This window comes from Falco punctatus (assembly GCF_963210335.1).
Source record: "Falco punctatus genome assembly, chromosome: 6".
Lineage (NCBI taxonomy): Eukaryota > Metazoa > Chordata > Aves > Falconiformes > Falconidae > Falco > Falco punctatus.
In genome coordinates, this window is record NC_137585.1 from 90,241,194 (window position 1) to 90,264,720 (window position 23,527).

The window sequence follows — 23,527 nt, forward strand, 5'->3', positions numbered from 1 at the left end:
GTCCTTTCCAGGTAGACAAGCCAAGCCCAAGTCAGACACAGCAGTATTAAAACTACTGTGTCTGCTTCAAGCCATACAGAAAAATCAGAAGGGATAATTACTCTCTAAGTTTATTGATTTAAGTTCAGCAATTCAGAGCCTTTTCATCTCTAAGGCAGACTGGAGAGACCCAGCGAGAAGCTGCCACAGCCACCACAGTGTGAAAGACAGCCTGTAAACTCGAGAGGCACAGAAACTTCTAAGCCCATCTTCTGCAAGCAAGAGAAATACAGGCTATGGATGGCTCTGTCCAAGCCTCATTCACCTCTTGCCCCTTGGAAAATAAGAGCAAAAGAATCAATTTCTTCAGGGACTGCTTTCTCTGCTACTTCCTTCTGAAATACTCAGCTTATGCTACAGCTACTTCACCACCAAGTGCTCCATCACCCCCAGAACACCATACTGCTTCATAGGTTAGCAACCAAGGGTTCATGTGTTTATCCCCTTTGCTCTCCAGCTGGGTACTCAGGCTGAATTACTGCTAAGTGCTGCATATTTTAGTCAGGGAGCTTATGACAGTACTCAGATACTCCATGAACGCAATCAGATATTGTGATAAAAGGCATTAAGTAAATGCTAATATGGGATTAGACTGAAGTTTTATTACAACTCCTTTTATTTTTAAACTACTAAGCATTGACAAATTCAGGGATATGGAAAAGCATGACTTTCTTTTCCGTTATGCCAAGCCCCAAAACAATTTGCAAAGATGCACAAAACACAACACAAAGACTTAACTACAAGATTTTAACAGAAGAAAAATCTACTGTTGGAGGACCAACACGGTGGAAAGTCACTTATCACTACTATGCTAAAAGGTCACCTAATACAAATAACCGTAAGACATAATGCCTAAATCTGTAAACTACTTTATTACCTCTGTTAATGCTTATCCCATTAGTAAGCTGCATATTATATTCAAGCCTTTTTTAATTTAGCTTTTATAAGCAACTTTTTTTTTCAATTTACACAAGATTCTGAATTTTCACTGTAAAAGAATGTCTGAGAACAGAGAAGGGGAATACAAAGACTAAACTTTGACAATAAAATCACACAGAATGTATGTTACTGAAATTGATACGAGTATGGATGGTGTTATTTTTATGTGTTTAGCTTAATATGATTTCCCATACATATATATATTTATATTTATATACACACTTTGGTAATAGACTCCTTTCATACAAGAAACAGAATCCATATAAAAAACTCCGTAGATCTTGAAAATAATAAAAAAAGTAGAACTAAGACTGACTGTTAGGATTTAATTAACCTTCCCTTTAATGTGCTCTAGTCACTGGGGAAAAGGGAAAGGGAGAAAGGGATCTGATTGTCAGATGCTGGGAACAGAGAGACAAAAAGATTTATTACCCTTACCCGTCTAGACACTGTAGCATTAGATCTTTCTTTGAGCTGAGGATCTGTCGGGAGACTTGTCCAGATGATATAAGGAGTATCATACTTGGCTCTTAGTCTGGGGCATCGTTTGAAGATAAAATCAATAAGGAAAAACTTGATTCCAGCATAGAGTCCTGAAAAAAGGTCACTTCAGTATGCACATTGAAGGGGCATTAAGAACATCAATTTTTTGATCATGTTTTAACAAGTTCATGAATGAAATCTAATTCTTCTAATTCTGTATCTTCAGTCATAGTACTAAACTATTCTCTCGGTTTTAATATTCTGATTCTTCTTCCAAAGACAGAAAATTATTTTTCTTTTCCTCCCCTGTCCAGATTCCTTGTTCCCCAACTCCAGTTCTTTCAAACCACTCGTGTTTATGCAGAACATTAAAATAATTCAAACATACATTCCTTTTTAGCAGAAGCATTCTGAAAACATGATCTACTTCTGAAACAGAAAACAAATGCCTGAGCATTCAACTCTGCAGCTCCTTGCATGAATCTAAATGGCAACAGAGGGCTCTCATGTACTACATTAAACTCTGTCTTCCAGTCCAGTATGTCCTCTTATCTCATACAAATAATTTCCTTGCATTCTGCCAGATTAAAAAGGGGTTGAAATACTCTCAAAACTTTACTGAATGCCATTCACATCTCCTAAGAGTCAGAGTAAAAAAATAACTCCTCACACATCTAATTAAATTGCCATGTCAAGCAAACTACATTTATGTTCAAGCTAACCCAATTTGAAATCTGGTGCCACTAAGAGTAATACTGATATGATTATATCATTACTTTAATGAAAAAAATAAATGAATTCTTGGTTCACAGGACATGGCTTCATACCTTTGGGGGAAAAAAAAAAAAAAAAAAAAAAAGTGTCTCATGCTGTAGTGAGAGCCCTGTTCTCCCAATTCCCAGTTGAGACTTTAAGTATCTGTAACTTCACCCACAGTAATCTGTTCATTTTATCCAGCCTATCCTCCAAGTTCTACAAGTACTCCCATTAACTCTTTCATTTTTTTACAGTCGGGTCATCTTCGTGCCTTCTAGGTGGTCCCACATACACTGCAAGGATGCATGAGCAGAAAAAAAACCCAAATATAGGACTTCCTGGAAGCCCTATAGCTGGCAGTCTGAAGAGCTCCACTAACAGCTCATCATCAATTTCCCCTCTTCAAGAAGTGAATGCATTATCCAGGCTTATTCTATCATATTATGTATCCAGAGATGGTTTTTGAAATGCTTATGATAAAAAATGACAAGCAAAATGAAATACTTTAAAACACTGCATTATTTATTAATGCAGATTTTTCTTTCTTAAACTCTAAAATGCTCCCTCAAAAGATCATGTTAAGTTTCAATGCAGTAAGCCTAGACTGTAACAGGTCAATTATTTATTGTTTTTACCCATTGCAAGCCCAATAATCCTGTAGGGCAAAAAGCAGGATGCAATAAAAGCTGCCCAAAGAGTAATGTAGAGCTTCTGTGTTATTTCTGGCTGGACCCACATGAACAAGCTGAAAACAAAAAAGAAACAAAATTTTATTACTAGTGTTCTGGACATTGGTCAAATCTTGGTTTAAGAGGAAAAAAAGACTCATCAGATAACTTACTTCTTAATTTTTTCCAGTATGTCTGCCATCTTGCCAAAAAGATTCTGCATAAAAAGCAAAGAGATTTAAAACCAAGTCCTGCATTATTTTGTTTTTTTTGCCCACGTAACAGAAACCAACAGTTATCTTACTCTGTTGGTAACAAGCAACTCCCAGAAGTCATTTTTTTTAAACTCATTTTTAGCCATTTATATACTTCACAACTGAGCAAATACAGAACAGAACAGCAATTCTTGATGACTTCCATCTCATTTAACACCTGTTCTGTAACTCATGGCTGACTGTTAGAAATGAAACAGCTATTTGACCCCACCGTCATGACTGGAAAGTGTTTACATCACTGCAAATATTTAAAGAGTTAAAAGCTTCTGTCAGTAGATAACAAAATGGGAAGTTTCTTCACGCATTTGAGCACTGAAATTTCAGAAAGTGGTTACTGAGTTCACCAAATGTTGGACTGCTACCTTCTTTGGAAACACACCACTACCAGGTTTTTGTAATACAGCCTTGGAGGTACTAGATTCCACATAATTCCAACAACTGTTGATGCAAACCGATGCCTGTTCAGAACCAAGAGGGTTATTCAGCCATCATCTCTGACCAATCCTTGCTGTCAGAACACCTGTAAACTTCATCCTCCCAATACATTTCCAAAGGTATTCAGATAAACACATGCACCGCCACCAGCAGAAGGAAGGAGACAGACATACATAGTCGGCAAGAGAAAGCTAAGCAACTTGCAGCAGCAGCAGCACGTTGTTACACGTGGGACAAGGCTGCAGTTCAACTTCATGGTGGAGTCACTCAGATGCTAGGGGAGCTCATCAAACGGATGGCGCTGGCAGAAAACCTTCCTTCACCCCCTCCCACACCAGCAGCAGATTTCAGGTCTTGGGGGTGGTAGTGGTGGTGTTTAAAACAGGCTAGTTCAGAGATGCTGTACAAACTCTTGCATTAACACAGATAGACAGTAGCCTTCAGTGAAATCTTGAAGGAATAGGGTCTCCTACACCAGTTTTGTGACTAGGAGATTTGGGATATAGATCCACACTGGTGGTAAGATTTGCAACCTGATCTATATTATCAAAAGTTGGTATGTACATATTAGGGGAAAAACTGTCAGAACCTGCTTCTGTGCCCCTCCAGACCTCGCTCAGAGCCATGACTAGAGAACCTCAACCAGTTCTCTGAAGCATTGTGCCATTTCAGAAGCTCCAGGAATCTTACTGAGATCTCTATTGCTCGTAGGAAAAGATCCCTATGCAAGGGAAGTATTGCTTTGAGTGTCTGTTATCACGTGCTGCCTAACAACATCCTTTGAGTACTTGGACTATGAACCCCCTTGTTTGTAAGGAAGCAGCTGGAGAGGTCTGAGAGCAGCACAGTACCTGCGCCTTCTGAGCCACGTCAAGAACAAGCTGAAACTTCTCAGACACGGTCAGGTCCTCTTTTGGGGGTTCCTAGGGCAAGAATGAGACAATGCATTACTTTTCAGTTCAGCTGAATGAGGTCTTTTCCAAAATTCCTCATGACAAAATGACCCTCAACATTCTTGGCAACAGTGCTCTCCCACTTTAAACAGTCTCTAAATTTACCAAGTTCCTCCCTTGTTTCAGGTACACTGTTTATGTCTTTCATTGCTGGATATCTTTAGTTTTCAATGCTTTTCCTCCACAGTATATGCAAACATATTAATATGAGGCTGTGAAAGACACAGTAAATCTTTTGAGAAAGCAAAGTTGCAATGGCTGTCAGACAGACCTCAGTGCCAGGGAAGGTTACGGAGCTGATCATCCTGAGTGCCGTGCAGGACAACTGGGTGATCAGGCCTTTACGAAAGTATGGCTTTAGGAAAGGCGGGTTCTGCGTGACAAACCTGATCTCCTTCCACGACAAGATGACCTGCCAAGTGGACAAGGGAAAGGCTGTGGATGTTGTCTACCTAGACTTAAGTACAGCCTTTGACACCATCTCCCACAGCATTCTCCTGGAGAAACTGGCAGCTCACGGCCCGGGTGGGTGTACTGTGCCCTGGGCTAAAAGCTGGCTGGCCGGCCGGGCCCGGCGGGTGGTGCTGAGCGGAGTCACATCCCGCTGGCGGCCGGTCACAGGGGGTGTCCCCAGGGCTCCGTGCTGGGGCCAGCCCTGTTTCATGCCTTTATCAATGACCTGGGCGAGGGCACCGAGCGCACCCTCGGCCAGTTTGCAGGTGACACCGAGCTGGGGGCAGTGCTGATCTGCTGGGGGGCAGGAGGCTCTGCAGAGGGGGCTGGGCAGGCCGGGCCGATGGGCCGAGGCCACTTGTAGGAGGTTCAACAGGGCTCAGCGCCGGGTCCTGCCCCTGGGTCACACCAGCCCCACGCAGCGCGACAGGCTGGGGCAGGGGGCTGGGAACTGCCTGGGGGGAAAGGGCCTGGGGGGGCTGGGTGACAGCCCTGGGCAGGAGCCAGCAGGGTGCCCGGGGGGCAGGGCGGCCAACGGCATCCTGGCTTGTGTCAGGGACAGTGTGGCCAGCAGGACCAGGGCGGTGATCGTCCCCCTGCACTGGGCACTGGTGAGGCCGCACCTCGAACACGGGGTTCAGTTTTGGGTCCCTCAGTGCAAGACAGACACTGAGGTGGGGGAGCGTGTCCAGAGAAGGGCAACGGAGCTGGTGAAGGGTCTGGGGCACAAGCCCTGTGAGGAGCAGCTGAGGGAGCTGGGGTGGTTCCGCCTGGAGAGGAGGAGGCTCAGGGGGGACCTCACTGCTCTCTGCACCTCCCTGACCGAATGTCGTAGCGATGTGGGTGTCAGTCTCTTCTCCCATGGAACAAGTGATAGAACAAGAAGAAATGGCCTCAGGTTGCTCCAAGGGAGGTTTAGGTTGGATGTTAGGAAACATTGCTTCCCTGAAAGGGCTGTCAGGCACTGGAACAGGCTGCCCAGGGACGTGGTTGAGTCACCGTCCCTGCAGGTATTTGAAAGACGGGTAGACGTGGTTTAGTGATGGACTTGGCAGTGTTTGGTTAACGGTTGGGCCTAAAGGACTTTTGCAGCCTAAGTAATTCTATGATTAAACTGATCTATTTCTGGTCTAGCACAGAAATGTCATTTTTATTAGAAGTTTTACATCTAGAACTTTTAAATGTATTTGTTTAAATAGATTATTGGCCCCTGAAGAGTACCAAAACAATCCTGCAAGCAAGGCCTCACTAAGCCTTACTGAAAGGTTTGAAATTCAAAGAGCTCTATCTTACATTAGCATTTAAAATTCTTCCTGCTTAAAGCTGAGTACGCAAACATTAATTTCAAAATGTTATAAAGGAAACAGAATGCAAGGCTTCCTGAAGATTCCACAGGATCTAACTTGTCCCAAGCTGGCACATTAGCATTGATTTCAGAAATACGATTCAAGTTTGGAGTATTTTAGGGTTAAACACTCAAACCTAAGAGTACTTTAGTGAATATGTTTAAATGGCAAGGGAAAGAAAAAACCTGTCGTGTCTCTATTTGCACCTCCTTCCTTTCACAATTACCCACATCAATGCAGAGGAAGTTTTAAAGGTGCAACTTTTAATGTAAATGTACAGGCCAAGCCAATGTAAGACCTACCATGGGTTCAGAAACTTCAGGCACAATACTCCACTGTATTCTCCAACCCCTAGAAGTTAAGAAATAGTTAAAGAGAGCAAGTACTACTTCTCCACCTGCCAACACGGATTATTTTTAAGAGGTAAAAAAGAAGTTTTCCGCAATAAACTTTTATAGCTTAAAGTAAAAATAAAATAATCTCAAAATTAACAACCCACAACATAACAAAAGCAGAACTGGACAACCATAGACAGCTTTAAAGGTATATACATTTTAAAAATCACACAATGTAAATAGTTAGATACTACACAGAATCACTGCTTGTGGGTTTTACAACAGAAGTGAACTCTGTGCACAGAGTTAATAGTTGGGAACATTTTTTCTTGGCTTTTCATGCGAACAAAATCACATCAACTTACTCAGGAGCCTATCTGCCACCAGCAATTTTCAGAGAACAGAGTGTCAGAACAGTAAGTATCAATTCAGAAATCAGAAAAAATATTTTAAAATATGCACATTAAGGTCCTTTCCACCATTTTAAGGGGGAAAACATCATCAGTCTAAAACAGCATTTTAAAAAGATCCTCTCAGTACAGAAACCGTACTTAAGTACATTTCAAAAAAAGTCTTAATTTTTAATAGAGACTGAATTTAAAAATGGAATATACTTTGAATAAAGTATGACAAGAGCTACTGAAAAATGCAAAATTGCAATTTTAGGCCTAGGTAAAAATTATCTCCAGGGAAAAGCAGCAGGCTTCAATATTTAAGGTGATGTTCTCTGAATGCTGCAGAATTTTTGCATGCTGATGGATTTTGTCTGAGAGCATGCAGCATCCTTTACAATGACCAAAGTCACAGGATAGAAAGATAAATCCTTAGAATAGTGAAAAATTATGGAAATTGAGGAATGAAATTAAGGATATTAAGATTCTGAATTTCACTTTGTTAGACTTAACTCACAATGTTAGAAAAGGTAACAGTTTACAACTCAACACAAGAATAATAAAATATCTTTCAAGTAAAGCATTACAAAAGAATAATCTAGTATTTAAGTAAGTACCTGGCTATGAGGTAATTTAGGGACAACCTCAGAATTGCTAAAAATAAGAACATAGGAATGGCCCAGCCATGCCATACAGCATTCATGTAAATCTGCAGATTAAGAAGAAAAAAAAAAAGAAAAGAAAGAGAGATGTGGATTACAAACTGGAGTACAGTGAGTTGCATGAAACACCATTTCCCACTGTACCATTAGGTTCAGAATCATGTAATTCAGATCACAAAAATTAATATATTTTAGCCACCTCATGACTGAAAACAGCTCTGCATTCATGAATGTAAAGTTGAAACTAAGACAACCAAATATTCAGAAGACACTTAACTAGTTCTCAGCTGCTTCAGAGAGTGTGGAGTATTTCCAACACATGAAGGGGTAGGAGGGGAAGAAAAGCAAACCCTAAAGTCTGTGAATCTGCTACATGACCATGATATGGCCTAACCTCCTCTATGGCAGCTGAAGTAATGGCATGGTAGCAGAGTTGTAACAGTCTTACACAGGGCCACAGGATAAACTCTTGCTCTATTATTTCAGGTCAATTAAATCCCAAATTTTTACCAAGCTTAAAAAGATGGCAGGAAAGCAGGTTTTATTTTACCTAAGAAGTACAAACACAAAGTGCTTCAAAAAGTATTCTGTTCCCTTCCCAGCTTCTCAAAGCACAGACTACAGCCTCCCTGCCAAGAGACATTAGGGTTTTCACTGATAACCCCAAAATGAAGCAATGCTCCAGATCCGAGGTCCCAGAGCTTTCTGACCAACAGCTGAAGTTCATTCTTTCAGCTTTTATCTGAAGAATGGGTTTGTCTGCAGCGGTGAGAGAAAAATCTGTACGTTAGGAGAAGGGATAGACAACAGGGCACCGGCACTGGGAGACAGGAAACAAGAAATGAGAGGACAATGCCCAGATCGTTCTAAGTTATTTTAAAAGTTACAAAATTATGCTACAATAAACCCAGAATACACAATATAAGTGGCTTTGAAATGTGACTGAAGTGACAACTGCTGGCACTTTGCGTTAAATGAAATTACACTATTTGATTGGACTTAAACTGTAGCACAACCCATATTCAGCTATCGCAGTTTCAAAGAATTTTAGTAAATAACACATTTTAAAATTCTTACTACTCCTGGAGCAAAAGGATAACTTACAATAAAGGCAATAGCAGAAGTGTAGATAGAATACCAGTCTGATAAGGCAGAAAGATTCTTCACAAAATTAGTAACAGGTTTGGCACCTCTCTCTAAGTAGAAGCAGAGAAAAACCACAACTGTTAGAATCAGCTGGCAGTGCTTAAATCACTTGTAAATGACAAACAACCAAATTAGAAAACTAATAGGAATATTCAAGACATGTAATGACAAAAAAGATTATCCATATTAAGAAAAATGAAACACATCAATGTAACTATACAATTAGTTAAGGAATGCATTTCCAAAACCTGAAGTGTTATTCAAGACAAAGATTATATCTGAACTCTTTAGTATAGCCAAAAAGATAAACCAAAAAAATCAATATCCTTTACAAGGGTAACCTGGATTCTAACAGCAGACTGTTCTGAGCCCTGTTCATACTACCCCACAGACTTCCACACAGGTCAGATCATCCTACTATAGAAAATCTTATATCAGCCTGACTGGACTCCAAGCCACCAAGGAACAAGTTAATTATAACTTAGAATCTCTTAGGTTGGAAAAGACCTTTAAGATTAAGTCCAACCATTACCCTAGCACTGCCAAGTCCAACACTAACCCAATGCCCTCAGTGCCACACCTACCCGTCTTTCAAACACCTGCGGGGATGGTGACTCAACCACGTCCCTGGGCAGCCTGTTCCAGTGCCTGACAGCCCTTTCAGGGAAGCAATGTTTCCTAATATCCAACCTGAACCTCCCTTGGAGCAAACTGAGGCCATTTCTTCTTGTTCTATCACTTGTTCCTTGGGAGAAGGACTGACCCCCCCTGCCTACAGCCCCTGTCAGGGAGTTACAGAGATTGAGTGATAAGGTCCCCCCTGAACCTCCTTCTCTACCGGCTAAACACCCCCAGCTCCCTCAGCTCCTCCTCACAGGGCTTGTGCTCTAGACCCTTCACCAGCTCCGTTGCCCTTCTCTGGACACGCTCCCCCACCTCAATGTCTGTCTTGCACTGAGGGGCCCAAAACTGAACCCCGTGTTTGAGGTGCGGCATCACCAGTGCCCAGTGCAGGGGGACGATCACCGCCCTGGTCCTGCTGGCCACACTGTCCCTGACACAAGCCAGGATGCCGTTGGCCGCCCTGCCCCCCGGGCACCCTGCTGGCTCCTGCCCAGGGCTGTCACCCAGCCCCCCCAGGCCCTTTCCCCCCAGGCAGTTCCCAGCCCCCTGCCCCAGCCTGTCGCGCTGCGTGGGGCTGGTGTGACCCAGGGGCAGGACCCGGCGCTGAGCCCTGTTGAACCTCCTACAAGTGGCCTCGGCCCATCGGCCCGGCCTGCCCAGCCCCCTCTGCAGAGCCTCCTGCCCCCCAGCAGATCAGCACTGCCCCCAGCTCGGTGTCACCTGCAAACTGGCCGAGGGTGCGCTCGGTGCCCTCGCCCAGGTCATTGATAAAGGCATGAAACAGGGCTGGCCCCAGCACGGAGCCCTGGGGACACCCCCTGTGACCGGCCGCCAGCGGGATGTGACTCCGCTCAGCACCACCCGCCGGGCCCGGCCGGCCAGCCAGCTTTTAGCCCAGGGCACAGTACACCCACCCGGGCCGTGAGCTGCCAGTTTCTGCAGGAGAACGCTGTGGGAGATGGTGTCAAAGGCTGTACTTAAGTCTAGGCGGACAACATCCACAGCCTTTCTCTCCCTTGCCTGAGCAAGCTAGCTGAAGACCAGATTAGATCTCTCTTGCCTACATTTCTGCTGGAGTCTATTCATTTGTAGCACTTCGCTGCTCACTCTGCCTACGCTAAGAGACACATGTTGTCGCTGCCTAAATAAATTCGTCTCCCGCTTCTGCAGACCTTTGCTCTGTCACTGCATGGGAGACTAACCTGTGCTGGCAGAGGCATTGCTCCCACATGGAGATGCACATAGCCATCCAGCAACAGCAAAAGGAGCGCTTCATCAGCTTACTAAAAATCACTTGTCCTTTACCCTATTCTTTTAAGCTCTTTTACCACCTTGAGCAAATTAGCTAGGGGACACAAGAAAAGGAAAGGGTTGCTGCAAGATGACCTTTACTTTGCCTGTTGGAGCACACTGGTTTTGCCTTCCCTGCTGAATAGAGTGAAGACTCCTCTTGCACAGGGGGACCCAGAAGCACCCACCCTCGTTTGCAGTACAGCTCACAATGTTGAAAGGCTTTCCTCAAGAAAGCCCGCAACTTGCTGTCCTAGTCTGACTTGAAACTCAGCTATCCCCAGTACACTTCCTGTGGGAAGTAATCGAACAACTAGAACTAGATTTCCTTGAGTATCAGCACAACTAAAGCAGCGGCTGTAGTAAGTGGAAGGGCACACGCAATGTACTGGAGGGGGTCATGGACTCAAGCAGTGCTTCCATTTGCTCTGCTCCACCACCTCACAACAACAGGGAAGGTCAACACTTGGAAAACATTGGCAACAACAAGGTTCTTGAGACCTCCAGGTGGTCGGCAGGCAGCCTTGGACAACTGGGATCTAGATTTTGTAGCTCATCCAGTAGAAGATAAGAACCACTCAAAGCTTAAGCTTACTACTACTTTTTTTTAAAGCTAATCTGAAGGCAATGCGTATCCACCACAGAGCAGGTCACAAGTATTCTCCCAAATGAAACTAGAATGAATACCAGTATTAGAATAAGAACAAAACAGTCATTACATGGAGATTGCAGACCCTTATTTCAACTTCACCTTCCCTACAACAATAATTTAACGATTTGGAGTACAAAGCAGTTGCTTTTTTTATTTTCCAGGCTAGCAATTCTTTGCTGCACAGGACTTTTGGAGGGCCTGCCATCCTGTATCCTTCACCTTTCAAAATAATGTATCGGCTATCCAAGAGAAAGAAATGCAAGAAACACTGAAGGTATGCATTGTTCAACCCCTCCTTCTTTGAAAGCATAAGATAATAGACCAACAACTGAACTACAAACAGCTTAGGCATAAGCGTATGAATGCTATTACTTTTGCCATTGGACAAATATCCAGTTCTCATTCATTACATGTTTATGTTTTAATTAACATTACACTTTTAGTTCAAAGACACCCTATGTAATTCAAAATTCAAGGCAAGCTTCTATCACTGCTCCTCTAAGTTACTCTGCACTCCAAACACTAATTCATTATTTCAATATCATTTCTGCTTATGAACTGGCAGAAGTATTTCAAAACATTGTGTTTTAAAATGCAGCAATCCTCCCAATAGTGTTACTAAGAACTATTTTTACTTCCAGAAAATAAAATACTGCTAAGTACTTACTTAATCTTCTCATATTTTCAGTCAACCTGAAAAATAATGGATAAAAGCATTTGTTAAATAGGCAAGTAGTGCACAAATGTGTACATTTGGTCCCTGAAATACTACTCATGGTTATAAATGTTTGTTAAAAACAACCCATCATTCTTGCCTGTTATGAAAGGTTTTTCTAGTAACTAATACAGCCTACCTTGTGTCAGACCAAAAATTGAAATGTAAAAGCTCTCCAGTCTAAGACTGCCCTCAGATTTTCAGACATGTATGATGGAACCCAGTAAATAATATAACTCTTACTCTACCTCAGACAGCAAATAAACTTCAAATTGCATGTTTTAGCCAAAGCATTCACAAACCATTTAGATGGTTCTGTACTTTCAGTTTTATTACTTGTTATGCAAACACTTGCTCAAACCATGTAAAAGGTTGAAAAAAAAAAAAAGAAAAAGAAAAAGAATAGAGAAAAAAAAGTGAAAAAAGGCAACTCATAAAGAAGCTAACAATTTCTCACCATCATGTTTGAGGTTTACCTTCTAGCACTAAGTGGCTCTTCTGTTTCCACCGTATTCTCTTCTGGCTGAAATCTGAAGTCCTCAACGTACTCCCCAAATTTGTCACAAAACCACTTCTGGAGTCTCGAACAGACTGTGTGACTACGCTTATCTATATTAAAAAAAAAAAAGCATTAAGTATCAGGATAATACTAGAAGACAACTACATCCAAAGCCTGCCCCTGTTCCCGCACACCATGCTTCGCGGGGAAGCAATTTTTGTACAGCTTTCCTGCCCTTCTCATGTTTCCTTTTCATGGAAACTCACTATGCAATTTACCTCCGCCATCGCACAGAAACCCTGATCACACTAAAGCTGGTAAAATAAGACTAAAAGTGACTCCTGCTTTGCCCTAAGTACAGCACATGGAAGCACCTTATTACCAGAAGTACAGAGATTAAACATCCCAACAAACAAAAATTTTTAGTAAACACTTTAAAAACATTTTCTGGTTAAGAGGTTCCTGCAAACAAAAGGCTGACGTAAACCGCAGCGCTCCTGTTATGCTGAAGGGTCACCTTGAGAAAAGCAAGTGTAAAGCAAAACACTCCTGAGCAAAGAGCAGGACAACCACCTTGCAGCCACAGAAATCTGACAGGAAAGGGAGGTGGAATCTTAAGCAAGATTCTGCAAGAGGCATTTTTACTACACCACTTTCCAACCATTTATAGGTTGTAAAGATTGTGTTTGTGTATGTGTATATATATATATATTTTTATATATATATATATATACATACAGTTTTAATATATATATATAATGTACACTTTCTTTTTTCTAAAGCCAGGCTACAGCATTTATGCTGTATATTCCATTTTCTAAATATTGAATATATAGTCATAAAACTGCCTGGAAAGTCATACATCGTAAAGTAATGGCATGATGTACACTTTCTGTATGTCCGTTTCACTGGAAAAATATACCGGCATATGGAAATAATACAAGGGTAAAAGCCTTACGGCAGCACAAGTGAGAACAAAACAATCACCTTTTGGTTTACCTGTAACTCAGAAAATCACTGTCTAGAAGGAACAGACTATTCAGAACAGACTAATACAGCGATGTCACAGAGGACACTGGTCACAACTATGCCAGGACCAAACGTTGTACAGAACTCCATAAAATTAAGATATGATTAAACAAAGGCATGAAAGAATAATCAGACATCTACAACAAAATGATGCTTTCAAGCATGAGAGAAAAAGCAATCGGTGCTTGAAAAATAGAATCAAACTATTAATGAATGACAGTGATATCCAGAAAAACAAGGAATTTAGTAACAGTTTACAGCTGAGACAACACTTCCATTTGAAAATAAAATAAAAAAAAAAATGAAGTAGCTTCCCACATGCTAATACTGCAAGTACTGAGAAAGAAATTTTCAGTGCACAAGACCGAAAAAAATTGTAGGCTGCAGTTCACATAACACAAAGTGTTGACATTACAGGAGTACAGGAGGAGCAACTTCCAACTTAATCTGCAGATTTAAAAGCCTAAGTCTCAATTAAGAGATGGGGGGTGGGGGGAAGCTTAAGTGTACTGAAAGATTGAGAATCTGCCCGTTGCCTTAGTTCTTCCAGAAATCACTGTATTATTGAATTTGTAATAAGCAGCAGCTTAAGAAATGTAGACAACAGTGTAGGTGTCCAAAAAATGAGTAACTCCTAAGCTTACTCTTTCTTCAGAATGTCTTTTCTTTTAGAAAAAGGAAGAAGTAATATGGTTAATGGCAGAAAAGAGCTTTTGCACTTGAGAACAAAAGAGAACATTTTTTTCTATGTATTACACCTGTTTTCGGGTAAGTCAAGGTTCAGCAAGGCATGCAAGAATGATGAAGTCAGGCAACAGGTTTCATTACATTCCTAAAGGCTTTACAATACACAATAAATTCCTTGCTCAGACGTGCAAAGTCAAATACAAAAAGTAAATGCAGAATCACATCCAGAGAGGTAAGAAGCTTCTCAAATGGTTTTTCATATTGGGCTTCTTCAGAAGCCTGTTTAAGGACCCACCAGGTTTTTCAGCAAGATTTGATCTTCTAAGGATCAGAAGAAAGGGGTGAAAAAACCCTGACAGAACCAAATTGCTAGTAGAGCTCTGACCAAGATTACCTGTTCCGTTGGCTTGCGTTTGTGGCTTTGCAGGTTGATGAGCTGCAGGCGCCTCTTCTGTCCTACAAAGAAAACAGAAACATTGTGAAATGCTCCAAATGAAGAATTTTATCCCTTTTAGGTAAAGGGAGCACCAGAACCTCCACGGTTTCCCCAGTGGAGATAATCCAAACGTGACAAGAGAAAAACCAAACTTATGCCCTTTCACAAGATTTAAAATATTCATTGCACATCGCACTTAAGATCTAGGGAAATACCATCCACTGGAAGGAGAGGTGTGGTTTGGCCATTTCCTGTCACCGACAGCTCAATTCCGTCTTACAACTACTAAATAATTTAGTATCGAGTTTGCTGCATTACTTATGCCTTTGTGTTGTATACTGAATGCAATGCCTGCCAGGAAAACTCTCAGAGCCCTGACTCCTCCCACATTATTAAATGAAAAGGGATTCCATATCACAAGTTGATAATCACAGTACTAGAACAAAACCACAGTTTAATGCTTGAACCTTGAATTCTGCCACTCATCTTCACAATGAGAGGAACAGGTGTCAAGAATTATTTAAAATGTTACATTGTAAGCTCTTGAAAAGCACAGATACCAACCACTTTTAAAAATATCTTTTAAAAAACTCGCAAAATAGAAATAACAGTCTGAAAAACTGAGACAAAAATGTTCTAAAAATATATGGCAAGTAGCAGGCATCCCTAGTCTCATCTTTCAAAATGAGTCAAGAATAATACTCTTATTCATTAAAAGTAAACAGATTTTGGAAAACACAAATGCTTTTTCCATTCTGCACATGTGCAAGGCTTCAAATTACATTTGCACTATCCACAGCCTGCACAGCCAGCCTGTCTTGAGACTACTTCAGGCTTCAGTCCAAAAGCCTTCAGCCATCCATGTAGACATACTACTAAGATTTTTTCCAATGAAGCAGAAGCTTTGACAACATAACACCAGCCGCAGCAAGCTCTGTTTGACAGGGAGTTGTATGATTGAAAAGATTACTGTTTGAAACAAAAACGTGTTGTTCATGCAATTTCATTATCACTCATTTATCAGAAAACAGGTGCTTTCAAATGTCCCCTTCATCTTTTGCTCCTCACTGTATCGGGTTTGCATGGCAAGGTTTTAGTAGCGGGGAGGGGCTACAGGGGTGGCTTCTGTGAGAAGCTGCTAGAAGCTTTCCCCATGTCCAGTGAAGCCCATGCCAGCCGGCTCCAAGACAGATCGGCCGCTGGCCAAGGCCGAGCCCATCAGTGATGGTGGTAGCCCCTCTGGGATAGCATATGAAGAAGGGGAGAGGGGTATGATGTGGAAAATCTGTGCCAGCAGAAAAGAGGAGTGAGACTATTGAGAGCGGCAGCCCTGCAGACCCCCAGGCCAGTGCAGAAGGAGGCAGGAGGTGCTCCGGGCACCAGAGCAGAGGTTCCCCTGCTGCCTGCAGTGGAGACCCTGGTGAGGCAGGCTGCGCCCCTGCAGCCCACGGAGGTCCATGGTGGAGCAGATCGCCACCTGCAGCCCACGGAGGACCCCATGTCGGGGCAGGTGGATGCTTGAAAGAGGCTGTGACCTGTGGGAAGGCCATGCTAGAGCACAGCTGCTGGCAGCGCTTGTGACCCTGTGGGGGACCCATGCAGGAGCGGCCCGGGCAGAGCCGCAGCCCCCCGCGGGAAGGGCTCCCGCTGGAGAAGTTCATGGAGGAGCATCTCCTGCGGGAGGGCCCGGGCTGGAGCGGGGAAAGAGTGTGAGGAGGAAGGAGCGGCAGAAACAGTGTGTGATGAACAGGCCACAACCCCCTTCCCCCTTCCCCTGTGCTGCTTGCGGGGCAGGGGTAGAGAAATTGGGAATTAAGCCCAGGAAGAAGGAAGGGCTGCGGGGAAGGTGCGCTTTTTTTCCGATTTGAATGATAATAAACTAATTTCTGCAAGTCAAGTTGTTTTCCCTGTTACGGTAATTGCTGAGTGATCTCCCTGTCCTTACCTCAACCCACAAGCCTTTTGTTCTATTTTCTCTCCCCTGCCCAGCTGAGGGGGCAGTGACAGAGCGGCTGTGGGGGGCACCTGGCATCCAGCCAGGGTCAAACCACCGCAGCCCTTCTCTACCACGCTCAGGAAGGGAACCAAGTGGGATGCTGGTCAGCAAACGGAGAGTGAGAAGAGGGATCCTACTGTGCTGGACAGACTGCAGCAATATAGACAAGATATATAGTTCTCTCTCCTGCTGTTCCTCTAGAAATTACATCAGCAAAAGATCTTCCTGTACTGTCTGCACATGGAGAAGGCCATTACTAACGTGTGCCATCTCAACAGCACACATCAGTGAGTATGATGGAGAAACTACAGAACTAATTACCTCCCTTCCTTCCTAAGCACTCCCTATATTTAATGAGCTTTACACATCCTTTTTCATTTCTGAAAGGAACATTCAGAAATAATTTACTGATTTATAAATTATAACTGGACATTTATCAGTGCGGAGAAGTTGAATTCAATGGTTTCTACTTTCAAAGCCACTTACTTTCATGTCTCTTCAGGACTTCTCCACACAGCCTCTGTATTTGCAGCAACTCTTTTCAAAAGCTACCTGAAATTCCACCCGTTTCTTTTTTCTAGCTAAACTTTAACTTTGGCTTCTGTGCCATTTCCCACCAGTTTCAATACAAATGATGGGTTCCTCCCCTAAAAACTCCCCCTTCTCCTTGCTCTTTCTCCCATTCTCCTGCATCTTCTCCGTTTCCAGCTCTGTCTCTCTAAAGACAGACAGCAATTAATATGATCAAATTTGCACAAACTATTATACAGCAGTGTCTTGTTTTCCTCTATCAGCACATCAGATGGTTACACCATATAGGCGGGCATCTTCATCCACAATCTGTCACTGTCACAGTGTTCCACTGAAGCTGAAGACACACTTGGGTAGAAAGGTGGCAGTCATTCACAAGCAGGTTCACACAGGCAGGAGGCAGTTACTCAACCCACTCCAGTCACGCAAAGGCATTGGGGCAGTGTCACACCCGAACGGCTCCAGTGAAAGAGCCAAGACAGGATCCCAGCAGCATCAGCCATCAGAACCTTCAGGCTGGGTCTTCCTTTGACATGCTGGGATATATTTTCAGAAGCAGCACGTCATTACTCCCCATGTTTCTTGGAGAAAAAAAAATATCAAAAAAACTCTCACCAAGACGCAGTTCTGGACAGCAGCCTCGCTGTGCTCCATCAGGAGCATGTGACAGTTTGGCTTTAGCCCTTCTTGGTGCTTTTTTGTTTCATGTTTTTGGCATTGTCTTACTTGCCATCTGCCTTTTACTCCTTCCCTGTGAAGAACCTGCCCTTTACGAATCATCAGGTTAATGACACCTCATTACTGCACCTGTGAATCAGGTTATAATTAGCCACTTCAGACAGATTTGGGCCAGAAAGCTCAGAATTCATTGTTTAGGCTTGCACACCCACTGGGAAGCTCAGTCCTAAAACCAGGTCATGTTCAACCAGTCAGTACATCAAGACCATTGACGGGGGGAAGAATTATCTTTCCTACAGTTTCTGAACCACTATTCATGCCAGAGATCAGTTAAAAGGCTGGAAAACATAAGTGATCGCCAGAACAATGCAAAAGGCTGTGTTCCTATGCAGGTTTCCTAACTGCAGCCTGCACCAAAGAAAACAAGCTGCAAGAATTCCTCTGGGATCACACTTTCCAACCGGAAAAAGGGTGTGATTGGCAACGCAAACAGATCCCCAACCTAAGGTTAGGTCATGTTTACACAACTAGAGGTTGCAGCCATTTAATAGCACAGGCTCATTAAATCAGGTAAGAGTAATCTTAGCCAATGAAGAAGACAACCACAAATGTGCCTTCCCCCACCACTCCCCACCCCCTTTTTTTATATATATTAAAATCAGGGAAATGTGAGAACTGTTCCTGACCAGTGCACATTTACTATTCGGAAATGATCAGCACATACTGATGCAGCATCCACTCAATGCTGCCCCACTGAACAGCACCACAACATTATTTTTGTAAGTGCAGGTACGACACAAAAGCAACCCTTGACACTGAGGGCCATTTACTTTAAATAAACATCTCTGGCTCGTGCGTATTAGGCATCGAATATAGTTGCAGTTGAGGTGTGTGAATTAAACAGACTCTACCCAACAACTCTGTGAAGACCAGGCTTGCTGCACACAACAGATCCAGTCTCTGCCAGGATGTTCTGAAGACTTACTAAAAGCAATTTTCCTACAGGCTAACTCCAAGTTCACAACCCATCATCTTCTTTTGACAGCTGTTGTGGAAGCCGGTCAAAGCTGTTACATTCTTCTTACTGCTCAAAGCAACATGAACATCATCAGCACTTCCATCAAAAGCATGTTCCCACCTCAGAAATGCAAAAATAAGCATAAAGGAGGTATTTTCACAGCCTAGTTTAAAGAGATATCATGCAGGTATGCATGGCTTCTTAACCCAAAGAGCTGACACAAAACTGAGTTAAACCATTTTCATATGTTTTGTATCTCTTTCCACTAAAATACACCAAACACTTCAGAAGCTTTTGCCCTTCTCATCCACATTTTACATGGCTACTGTCCCAATCTGTAGTTTCTGAAACAAAAGAAAAGGTTCCCAATGAAATGCCATCAATCCAAAGTTGTACAAGATCTAAATGTTCACGGGCATAAAAAAAATTCAAGTCTTGACAGGAGCTACTTTACCAGCAGTTTGTCACCATATCTACTAAGTGAAAAATAAAGGCATACTGAAAACATTGCACATGTGGAAGCTGCTGTCATTTAACAAGAAGCCAGGAAGAGTTAACCAAGATAAGCGGCACAGAAAGAATAGTGCCTTATGCAGAAGCATTGTCTATTTGGTCCTCTTAAAAATAGTTTACAATGATACAAATAAAAAGGTTTGCTTAAGTCACAGATTGCTGTTGTTGCAAAACTTTTTTGGTAATTTTTTTGTTTTCCTGTGTGATGGAGCTAGCTCACAATTTGCAAAGTAAGGCAGCAACAGCCCACAATTTACACTAAACACATTGCTCGCTCAGACTATTCCAAATTATTTATGCATTGTTCCACTAGCAAAATGTCAATAAGCTTCAGCTGTCGTACCAAATGCTGGGATGTCCTGAAGTGCATCTATGGGAAACTTCAGCTGAGGCCACGATGTTTCTGAATACTCAGACACAGAGACAACAAACACCATGACAAACAAAACCACTGAAAATCCTCTTCTTCCACTCCTCCCTCCTCCCTGTGCACAACTCAATGAAAGAAGCCCATGTTCTTCACTAAAAAAATTAATTTTTTTTAAAAAACGGAGATTTTTAGCTCCTTGTTTTCTCCTTGCTGAACACTTTGCAGCATGTATTTGTATAGCTACATATATTGATCTAATTCACAAATACTTTTGAATACTGCAACTGTTAAAATAATTTCTTTCTTCTTACACCACAGCATGGTTCGGTTTTCATTAATAGTTTACTTCTGTAATCAAAAAGCAGAGTACACGCAAACATGTTTATATTAATGTCTATTTAAAGATTGTATGAAAAATTACCTAACTGCGAAGCAGGGTGAATTTGGCCTTGTTGACATTAGCAGAGACAACTTCCTGCAGTTACTTTGCTTAATAAAATTAAGTTTCCATCAGGCATAAATTTGGCCTGTTACATATTTAATTGTGCCAACCAACATTTTGCCTGTAGTCCTAATAAAAGTATTTTACAATGTCTACAGTAAAGTGCAAAAAGATAAAAAGCAGTGAAGAATTTCACGCAATGGAGCACAAGTTAAGGAAAAGCCACAGCCAATCTGATTTCTCTTCTTCTGGGTAGAAACTAGAAATTTTTCAAAGTCTTATTATGTTATCTTACATATACCCGCCTGTCTCAAAAAGGTTGGAATTTTAAGAAAAGTAGTTAGAAAACAACTCATGTAAAGGGGATAATTGGCGGGACATAATCCCCAAGTGCAATACCCATGCTAATAGGGCTCGTTTAATCCTTAGGATATCTAAACGTGAACACCGAGGCGGACAAGCCATCCTACCTTAATTTGGCAATGGCCCACCTGCTAGAGATTCGCTGTTGTCCACAATCCAACAAGGCACAGATGGTGAAACTAATGTTGATATACAAAGACCTTAAAACTATTTTCTCTGTAAAACCCCACCAGATCAGAGCAGTCCACCTTCCCAGGGCATGGTCACAGGCTGGCTTGGGAACAAGACTCTTCCACGAGGACCTTGCAGAGCCCCTTCTAAGCATGCAACTTGGCAGCTCAGGTCAAGTCTGCACATGGACCAATCTTGCATGGAACCAGTGATTTTGAAAAACCATCAGTGTGAAACATTAGCTAAAAAAACCCCACCGTACTGGGTACCGAGGATAAGAGGGAAGGCCTAACTCATCTTCTGTCTAAAGCCTTGGTGAACCCACACTCTGAATACCGCATGAACTCAGCCTCTTCATCTTAAGACGAAACAGTTAAAGAACAGCAAATGAATTGATGAAAGGGATGGAGTAATCTTAAGGAGACACTGGAAAAGCTGGAACCCTTAAATCTGGACAGGAGAAGAGTAAGAGAGGAAAAGGACTGATCAAGGGTGGCAAACAAGCTAAATGCTGAAAAGTTATTCACCAGATCTCACAATTCCGTAACTATGGGGCACTTCTTCAAACCACTAAGAATCTCTTAAAAAAGAAAGAAAAGAAATGGCTTCTTTAGAGTCAAGAGTGGACTTCTGTGATATATTGCCTCCACAGCTTCCAGTGCTAGATAGCTCCAGCACTGTCAAGGGGGGAGTTAAATAAATTCATGGATAACACATCTGCAAACAGATACGGAGGTGAAAAGGTAACAATGTACCTCCTGATACACCTAAAAACAGGTGTTTGTGGATGCTTATGAGGAGCAGGTTGAAGAAACTGGGGTTGTTCAGCCTGGAGAAAAGGGGAGACCTTATCGTTCTCTACAACTCCCTGAAAGGAGGCTGTAGCAAGGAGGGTATCAGTCTTCTCCCAAGGAACAAGCAATAGGACAAGAGGAAATGGCCTCAGGTTGCTCCAGGGGAGGTTTAGATTGGATACTACAAAACACTGCTTCCCTGAAAGGGCTGTCAGGCACTGGAACAGGCTGCCCAGGGACGTGGTTGAGTCACCATCCCTGCAGGTATTTGAAAGATCTGTAGATGTGGTGCTTAGGGGCATCGTTTGATGATGGACTTGGCAGTGCTGGGTTAACGGTTGGGCCTGATGATCCTAAAGGCCTTTTCCAACCTAAATGATTCTATGATTGTATAGGAGTAGGAGGTCAACAGGCCACAGAACATGAACAACTAGGTTCATGCTTCCTATAAAAGGCTCCTACTTCCACTGCCACAGAATACCAGTGGATGCAGCCTGCTGGCCTGACCAGAAAGGCATCTTTACACTCAGGATGAGTATGGAAGGAAGCAGTAGGCCAGGAATAGTTTGTATGGCATTGGGAAACCTCATGTCCAAGCACAAAGTTTTGCCTGTTTGTTCTTACTTGTCACCTCTAAGTAACTGGCAGTGCTTATCACACACAATTACAAACTTGTCCTGCACTATCTCCTGATGACAGCAGCTGATGGTGATCCACAGATCCTACTGCTCAGCCAAGCAATCTTAGCTACTGCTGAGGAAGATGACACAGGCAGCTACATATGCAAGTCATCTGGATGAACAAGCAGCTGCTATGGTCTTAAGATCTAAAGTCCATGCAGCTAGACACACTAAGGAGAGACAACATCAAATGTGATGCTTTGCATCATCAAGGTGGGTGTTCTCAAGGCTGAAAGGACTTAGGGGTATGGGGAGGCATGTTTCCATTTTTCATTGCAGCGGCAAGGAAGGCTTGAGCGCCAGCCACTCCCACACATTTCGGGTTGCACTGTGGTACTGGGATGTCCTTGCTGCTGCTAGAACAAGAATAACAAGGACAGGGCAGTCTGGAGATGACACAGGTTTTGAAGAGGCAAAACACATGCAATGGCATGGCAAAGGCTCTGATGTTCAGTAGCACACAATGCATGCTGATAGCTCCAGGTATGTGAGATCCCAGAGGGAGGCCATCAGAAAAGGTGAAATGAAGAATATCGCAATTAGAGAAGTGCCAAGACACTTCTGCAGCTAGGGCAGTATGTGTGGTCAAGTAACTCGGGTGTACACGGGTGTGCAAGATGTACTTCTACAGGAAAACATAGACAGCTCCTCTCTCTGTGAGCTACTAATTTATTTTAAGACAGACCAGGCTGGAAACAGATGCTTTCACCAGAATGTCTCAGAGACAGACAAGAGATATTGAGTGGCTTTCAGCCTTACAGTGAAGATATTTCTCTTACCTTGCTTTAAGTACTTCATTGACTTTTTGTTCTAGTTCTAATCTCCTCTGCCGTTCCTTTTCTAGCTCCTGCCTTAACGTTTCAGCATTTGTTTCTTCTCTCAGCTTCCTGAGCTCCTCCTCTGTTAATTAAAGGAGAAAAAGATTTAGTTACCCTGAAGTATTTCTATAAGAAAATTAAAATCTAATTATGACAGATTAGGTGCATGGGGGTTTATCTGTGCCATACCAAATACGTTCACCAGAAAAAACAAGCAATCAAGGGCCAGAAAAACTTCATAAAAAAAGCACACAGCTCTATCACGTACAAAGTGTTCAGTTACAACTGTTAAAGCAAGGAGAAAACAACTTCAAATTTTTCTTTTCAAGATGCAACATA

General features: G+C 42.5%; 2 protein-coding genes across 2 annotated transcripts in view; one reads left to right on the plus strand and one right to left on the minus strand.

Annotated features, from left to right (window-relative positions):
* Positions 1-23,527, minus strand: part of GRAMD4 (GRAM domain containing 4) — an 81,682-nt gene that overhangs the window by 8,268 nt on the left and 49,887 nt on the right. Inside the window, exons 4-14 of the mRNA XM_080394099.1 lie at positions 23,150-23,270; positions 14,773-14,834; positions 12,640-12,772; positions 12,116-12,141; positions 8,841-8,932; positions 7,692-7,783; positions 6,650-6,698; positions 4,447-4,518; positions 3,059-3,102; positions 2,853-2,962; positions 1,417-1,571 (exon numbers count right to left, since the gene is read on the minus strand). Of these exons, the coding sequence (XP_080250225.1) occupies positions 1,417-1,571; positions 2,853-2,962; positions 3,059-3,102; positions 4,447-4,518; positions 6,650-6,698; positions 7,692-7,783; positions 8,841-8,932; positions 12,116-12,141; positions 12,640-12,772; positions 14,773-14,834; positions 23,150-23,270 (956 nt within the window). The remainder of the gene's footprint in view (positions 1-1,416; positions 1,572-2,852; positions 2,963-3,058; positions 3,103-4,446; positions 4,519-6,649; positions 6,699-7,691; positions 7,784-8,840; positions 8,933-12,115; positions 12,142-12,639; positions 12,773-14,772; positions 14,835-23,149; positions 23,271-23,527) is intronic.
* CELSR1 (cadherin EGF LAG seven-pass G-type receptor 1) overlaps positions 8,942-23,527 on the plus strand; it is a 295,961-nt gene continuing 281,375 nt past the window's right edge. The window contains exon 1 of the mRNA XM_080394090.1: positions 8,942-9,687. The gene's annotated coding sequence lies outside the window, so the exon portion shown is untranslated. The remainder of the gene's footprint in view (positions 9,688-23,527) is intronic.